We start from the raw sequence: 7,441 nt of genomic DNA, 5'->3' as shown, positions 1-7,441 counted from the left end.
CTAATTTAATTAATTAAAGGATTTAATGAATATATAAATAACTTTATAATGTATTAAAACAAATGAGTGCTTAGCCTTTTGAATTTCTCTATTTATATATGAAAAATATTTTATATATTACTAATGAAGTTTTAGATTCCATAAATAGGATAAAAGAGTTGACAAATGTCTCATAGGAGTATAGTAAAATATAAAAATATATTTTAAAAAATACATGATATTTGTTAAGGTTACTTATGGAATAAAAAAAACATACTACCAATGTACCAAATACTAGTTTAAATATAGTGGTAAATTTTTCATTCCAAAATTAATCTTTTGGGTTAAAGTGAAAACCTTTAAATATATTAAATTTACGAGAAAATATTTGATACGCTGCTCAGGGAGTTTTAGACTCCACAATTAAGGTTAGAAATTGACAAGTGTCTTATAGGATATAGTAAAATATTTTTTAAAAATAGATACATTGATAGTATACCAAATACTAACCCTAAATTTAAATATCTATACTTATTATAAAATTTTGAATGGGTTGAAGTGTTAATTGAATACATTCACTTTACAAGCACGGTATACCCAAAATGATTGCAAGCACTTAACATAATAAGGAAAATAACCTTGGATTCTCTAAAGTGTCGAGCAAAAATCAGTAAAAGAATTAAACATCCACCAAACTAGAGAGGACAACGACAAAACCATCCCTAAATTCACTTACAAAAGCAAGACTACATGCATAAGCAAGACTAAAAAAGTTATAAAATGTAAGACAAAAAGTTCCAAAATGAAGAATTATTAAACAATGAAAAAACATATAATACTTAAGACAACATGAGTCCAAAATAACTCGTAAAATAATTTATTATTCTGAAATACTCTCAAAATAAAATAGATTAAGAAGCCGAAGAAGGCTATTGTTCGAGTATCTACAACCAACCAACTTTTCAAGAAAAATTGTTGGTCATTTGTCCATTACAACTTATGAAGACAATAAAGATATCCATAACACATCTGCAAACTGAAAAAGGAAAAGACACATTAAGTGAATGAGAAAAAAAAATTAGTGAAAGAGAGAAAAAGGTGAATAGTAACAAGACTAGCACTACTGTTAAGCAAAACAAGGTAGAAAAAACAAATTACTTCATGAAAAAAAGGGAAATTATCCTTATAATTATATTGTTATTTATTATGAAGATTAAATCATTTAATAATTTCTTAATTAAGTTGTTGTTTGGAACCCAACATTTAGTTTATTGGTTAAGGTGTTCATTATATCTCAAAATTGTGGGATCGATCAAGAGATTGTGCCTATGTGATAATTTAAATATGTGTGTGAGCTTGAGATTCTATTGTATCAAAAAAATAATTTATTTGATTGGTTCATAACATCAACTCAATTAATAAATTATACATAATAAAGATATATAATATATTTTCACTAAATTAATTCACAAGTTATACTGCACCAATAGGTATGTATATATATAAATTTATCCACCTTTGTCCATTACAGTTAACCACAGCCCTTATCTTATTTCACAATTTTAAATGTGCTTTTTCAAGGCACTTTGATTTTTTTCATATTAATTAACATTTTTTAATTTCAAAATAAATTTCACATGCATTTTTGCATGTGGCATAAAATTTAGTAATATATAACACTAATAAATAAAAACATAAATTGTTAATGTGTTATATATTCATGTCAAATACTATTTTTATAGTATTATATTTTATATTTAGTTTTTTTTAATAAATATATCAAAAAATTGCAAGCTGCAATTTTTTTTTTAAAAGACCCCATTGATGAACCGAAAAGAAAAGGGTCACTGGGATAGAACCAGCTGATAATGATAGGCAGTAATGGTCTCATCACATTCACATGCATGCAATAGCAAACAAAAACAATATCCTCGTATTGGGAAAAAAGTTGGAGTTTTTATCGCAAAACGAATGGGAGAGACAGAAGCCAACTGGAAATGGTGAAGCAAAAGGAATCAGATGATCAAAGAAAGTTTGAACTTTGAACAAAAAAAAAAAAAAACTAAAACGAAAGAGCCAAGCATCACTCTCGTTAAACACAGTAGTTAACATGAAGCAACTGTTGTTCCAGTGGACTATACTTACACCATTTCGCAAGAAAAGCCACTTTGTTCCAGGGCTATATTTATACATATATTAAATGGTGTTATGCTTCAGTGTAGTTGTGGTGGATGAGGCGCAATGTCACGCCTGTGAAGGATCACGTACTTCGAAGAAAGACCGGTTCTTGACGACAATGTCGTACATATGTATGGACCTGAAGTTGTCGAAGTTCCTTGGGAGGGAAATGAGGTGACTTGAGTTTGCTGATTTGTGGAATTGGAGAAGCTCAGGTTGGTCCGAGTTGTAGTAGCGAGTCCAGCCAAGCTCACCCAGACGCTGCTCCAGTTCGGAGTAGGAGCGGATCACTTGGTTCGTGGAGCGGTAGACTAGGACGCGTGGTCGAGCCCCTGGTGCGGTCGACGTTCCCGGATAAATAGGATCTTTTTCCTCGAAGGATTCTCTGGTTGGATTGGATATCAATCGAGCCACACCATTTTTGTCAAATATCCATACACCCGACATTGTATGCCTAGACACAAGAGATGATGGCTAGCTAATTGTTGCTAGGTTGAAACTTGAAAGCCCGTGCCTCCACCTTTATAGGACAAGGGACTCCCAGTGTAAAGACTACTTTATTATATATAGTAATGTATTACCGGCACCTTACATTCTTTAGATAAATGCCAACTCAATAGTTAATTGTAACTTCAAGAATATATATATTTGGGCTTTATCGTACAAAATAATAGTTCATCGTATTCTTGAATTGATTGTCACTAAACTAACTATAAATACGATTAAGACAAGCACACCTATCGAACAATAGTATAGTTACGGTGAGTAGGGAATATTGTATTCACGAGGACTAAAAGTACTAGTAATTGCCGGTTTTCTATTATTTAGCCGACAAATTGGAGTGATTGTTTTTAATCTAAAATTACTAAACTAATTTAACTAAGAATGCAACATAGAATAAAATAGGAAAATAACCGAAGATACCAATGAGAGAGATAATACCCAGGAAAGAATCCACCTACACTTCACTTATTATTATGAATCTGAATTAAATGATTTATTCGCTTATGCCTTGATCCGTAGAAATCCCTAAATTATGTTAATATCTCTTTCAAGAGTAAGAACAACTAACTCTAGGTTGATTAATTGAAATCTCTTTCTAATTAAAACTCCTATTGTCGCATTAACTCGATCTATGGATTCCCCTATTATATTTGACTCTAATCCGGTAGATTTATGTCGTCCTATTTCTAGGATTGCATGCAACTCCACTCAATTATGCTATACAGGGACTTTTGCTCCACTAAAATAAGCACATTAAACATGAATTAATATCCTTAGATTATTAAAACATGAAATAAGCATACATAATTGAGAACAAGAATCAAGTATTTATCATGTAAATCAAAAATTAAATAATAAGATTCGTCATAGGTTTCATCTTCCCTAGGTATCTAGGGAATTTAGTTCATAATCTTAAATAGAAACTGTTGACACCATTTTTTGGATGAAAAATGGGGTCGACTTGGGTTTTGAAAAATGAAAACGAAAGTGAGAGTCGTCACCAATCTTTTTTGATGAGGTGTGATCGGGTCACCTTTAAAAGCGGTTGTTTTTAATAAATAATTTAATTTTATTAAAATAACGAGTTTGGTCTACGAAATTTAGAAAACGGGTTCGGGAGTCGGTTACGTACGAGGAAGGATTAGCACCCTTGTAACGCCCAAAATTGGTACCTAGTTGATTAGTTAATGCCTTAATGTCGAAAATTGAAAACTTTGAAGAATTTTAAAAATACGATCCTTGTATTAAAATGTTGAAAATTTTGGAAAAGGGGGCATATTTCATGTGAGAAAGAGAATCATATCCAGTATGTTAGGATACAATGTCTCGAATTCCCGATACGCGAACGAATTTCAAAAATTTACTTATTTAAAAGATATTTTAGCTATCTCAGATTTAAAAAGGATATCACGACCAGTAAGTTAGGACGCGATTTTTTAAATCTCGAGATTACTAAGAACTTGAGTTTGAAAAGATTCGTGTATTCAAATTTATTGTGAAAATCGAAACCCAGTAAGTTAGGGTACGATCTTCTCGAATCTAAACACGAAATGCCATTTTTTAAAACAAATTTTGTTATATCGAGTAAAATAAAACACGAAATCGTAGAAAAGAATGTGAAAGCAAATTACATTTTTGTGATGCATGGCAAAACCATAATGAATATGAAAGTATAAAAATAATACAAGTAATAACAACAACATAAAATAAATAAAAAGTCAAACCTACAACATACAAGGTAATAACATATATAAACGAATAAAATTAAAACATCCATTCAAAACAATGATGAAAATGAAATAAATAAATAGTAAATACAATTAAAAATGTAAAAGGTATATATATGGATATAAATTAAAATATGTATGTATATATATATGTATATAAATATATATAAATTATGCAAATAAACATAATATAAAAATATGTGTACATATACTTACAAAAGTTAGAAATATGTACGTATGCATATTAAAAGTGTATGCATATGTGTAAAATTTAAGATGTATATATACATATTATATATAAGAATATAAAAATATAAATGTGTGCGTATTTATAAAAATAAAAAATCGTGTGCACATATGTGAAGTATAAAGTATAAATAATATATATATTTGAGTAGATACATTTATACATATATATAGATTGGAAAAATTATGTGTGTATGCATGTTAAAAATGTATGTATATATCGATATAAATTATAAAGCATATAAAAATAAATACGTACATATATGTAAAAAATAATAATAAATAAATAAAAATAAAAAAATATATATGTTAGTGTGTATGTATATACATACAACAAAATCTAAAAAATGGTATAAATGGATAATAATAATAATAATAATAATAATAATAATAATAATAATAATAATAATAATAATAATAATAATAAAACTAATTAATTTTAATAATAAAGTAACCAAAATAACAAAAAAGGACTAAATTGAGTTAAAAAATAACATTTGGGGTCAAATCACGAATAAAATAAAGGGGAAGGACCACATTGAATGTGCAAATAACAAGGAGGGACCAAAAGGGGAGTAATCCCGTCCCTCCAAAACGCACAGCCTCAAGGTGGATCGGATTGAAATCTGAAAGAAATTCCAGGGCCAAATTAAAAACTAAAAGAAACTTGATTGCAAAATCATTAAAAAGCGGAAGGGCTGAAAGTGCAATTAGCCCTTCCCCTAAAAAACACGCGGATCCCCTGGAGCGGGTCGGGTCGGCAGACGGGTCGAGCAAAACGGCGCCGTTTTGGCACTAAAACCCCCAAGTGAAACAACGTCGTTTTATTTGTGCTATATAAGCCAAATCTTATTCAAAAATCTTCATTTCTCCATTCTTTAAAACAAAAAAAATAAAAAAAAACCTCTTTACTCTCTCTCTTAGCCCAGAATCCGGCAAGAGGAGCCAGATATAAAAAATGAAATAAGAACAAAAAGGTTACTTTTATTTCTTCTTGAATCCTTTTTTTTAATCCTTTTTTTCTTTTCTTTTTCAAAAAACCCCCCATTTACAATCTGTTGAATGGCTTTATATAGCCTTTTTCATTACAAATCCCCCCACTTGCTACTGCTATGGTTTTTCTTTATTATTTGCAGGTGACTTGACGCGGCAGGTGGGCAAAGGCGGTGATCGAAGTAGACGGCTGAGGTGACGTGCGGAGCGGCGGTGGCGGCACTGGTAGAAGAGACATGCGGCGTAGAGGCTAGAAAACCCTAGGTGCGGCGCACCTAGGGTTTTTTTGCTAAAAAGTTTAGTTGGGCTGTTAGGGTTTTGGTTTTGGGCTAATTTTTGGGTTATTTGGGTAGGTTTAGTTTGGGCTGTTAAAATTTTCTGATTTGGGCCATCTGATTTGGGTTTGTAATTGGGCTAAATGGGATATTTTTATTTTTGGTATCGTTTGGTTCATTTGATATGGGCCCGGGCAAAATTGGGCTTGTACAGAAACATCTCAAAGTTAAGATAACAACAAGTTATAAAGAAACCCAAATAAGTTTTTAAAGAAATTAAATGGAGATCTTCAATCTTGAAGGAGATCCGCTTCCAAGATGATTCCGATGGCGTTCTTCGAGTATTTGCTTCAATCTTCTATGGGTCCTCTTTTGGGTTCTCTTCTAATATATGTATTTATAAACTTTAGAATGCTCTGAAACCCTAAAAATTAGATTTTTTGTGTAAAAGGGAAGCAGGGTGTAAAATCGACACGGGCTGGTACATGGGCGTGTGGCCAGCCCGTGTGGTTCACACGGGCGTGTGCCCAGCCCGTGTGGAAATGCTAAAGCCGTGTGGATCTTGAAAACAGCTCTTTTTATCTGATTTTGGCCCATTTTTCGCTCCTTTCACTCCCCTATGCTCACTTAAGTATAGAAACATGAATTTAAAGGATTAGGAGATCAAATTCACTAATTTACATACTAAATCATCCAAAAACGCATTAAGAATGGGATTTAAAACATGTTACTTTTATGGTTTATCATGAATCTATGAGATATTGAAACAATGAATTGAAGGAATCTGGTTTCTAGTAAGAGTATAAGTAAGTTGTCCAAACTGGAACATTTGATTTGATGGTGAAGGACCCAAGAGAGTGAATCACTTGCTTGTAAGCTATATGAGTTATCCACTTCGTTCTTCATGTCGCAGATGGTAAACTCACTTTTTCCGTTAATGGTGAAACACCCCTAAGTGTTCCAAGTGCCCACTCTATCGCACATTCAACATGTTATTGCTAATGTGTTTGTTCTGTGATACGTCGGATGCTGTTATGTATAGTCCAACTAGAGTAGAGGTAGGCTGCAAGCTCATGTAATTGGGGTGATTGAGGAATTAATTAGGATCATTGCATTGAATTTTTACTTTCTTAGACACTAAAATGGAAGATTAATCACTGCATATCTATGCACCAAGAGTATGTTTTTTTCCTTATCTCTTGTTTGAATGTTTCCCATTCTATTTTAGACCAGCATTAAAATTTTAACTACGGGTTATAGTAATTTAAGGCTAAATTATTCAATTATGTCATTTTTGTTATTTGGTCTTTTAGGTTGTTTTTTTTTAAATCGGGAAAATAAGTTGACTTTGGAGATAGTGTGTGAAGGGGACCAACAGTCATTTTTTTAACGTTGACAACGATAAAATTTTTGAAGGGCCCTAACGGTAATTTTTTTCCTATAAATACTAGGCAATTTTTTATTCTTTTCACTCAAATCCAACTCTCTCAATTCTTTATAAACTCTCAACTCTCTCAATTTTCTCAAGTTCTGTTCTCA

General features: G+C 31.5%; 1 protein-coding gene across 1 annotated transcript; it reads right to left on the bottom strand.

Moving 5' to 3' along the window:
* Positions 1-2,118: 2,118 nt before the first annotated feature.
* Positions 2,119-2,611, bottom strand: LOC105770671 (flowering-promoting factor 1). The gene has a single exon (XM_012591986.2). It carries the CDS (start codon positions 2,602-2,604, stop codon positions 2,224-2,226), a length of 381 nt encoding a protein of 126 aa, XP_012447440.1. The 5' UTR covers positions 2,605-2,611; the 3' UTR covers positions 2,119-2,223.
* Positions 2,612-7,441: the final 4,830 nt, after the last annotated feature.

The sequence above is a fragment of the Gossypium raimondii genome, chromosome 7 (assembly GCF_025698545.1).
Source record: "Gossypium raimondii isolate GPD5lz chromosome 7, ASM2569854v1, whole genome shotgun sequence".
Taxonomy (NCBI): Eukaryota; Viridiplantae; Streptophyta; class Magnoliopsida; order Malvales; family Malvaceae; genus Gossypium; species Gossypium raimondii.
Note: the sequence above shows the minus strand (reverse complement) of the source record. Positions and strands in the feature narration are given on the sequence as shown.

Bases quoted from the DNA above. Each gene is read 5' to 3' on its own strand.
- LOC105770671 (XM_012591986.2), bottom strand. From the start codon at position 2,604: ATGTCGGGTGTATGGATATTTGACAAAAATGGTGTGGCTCGATTGATA.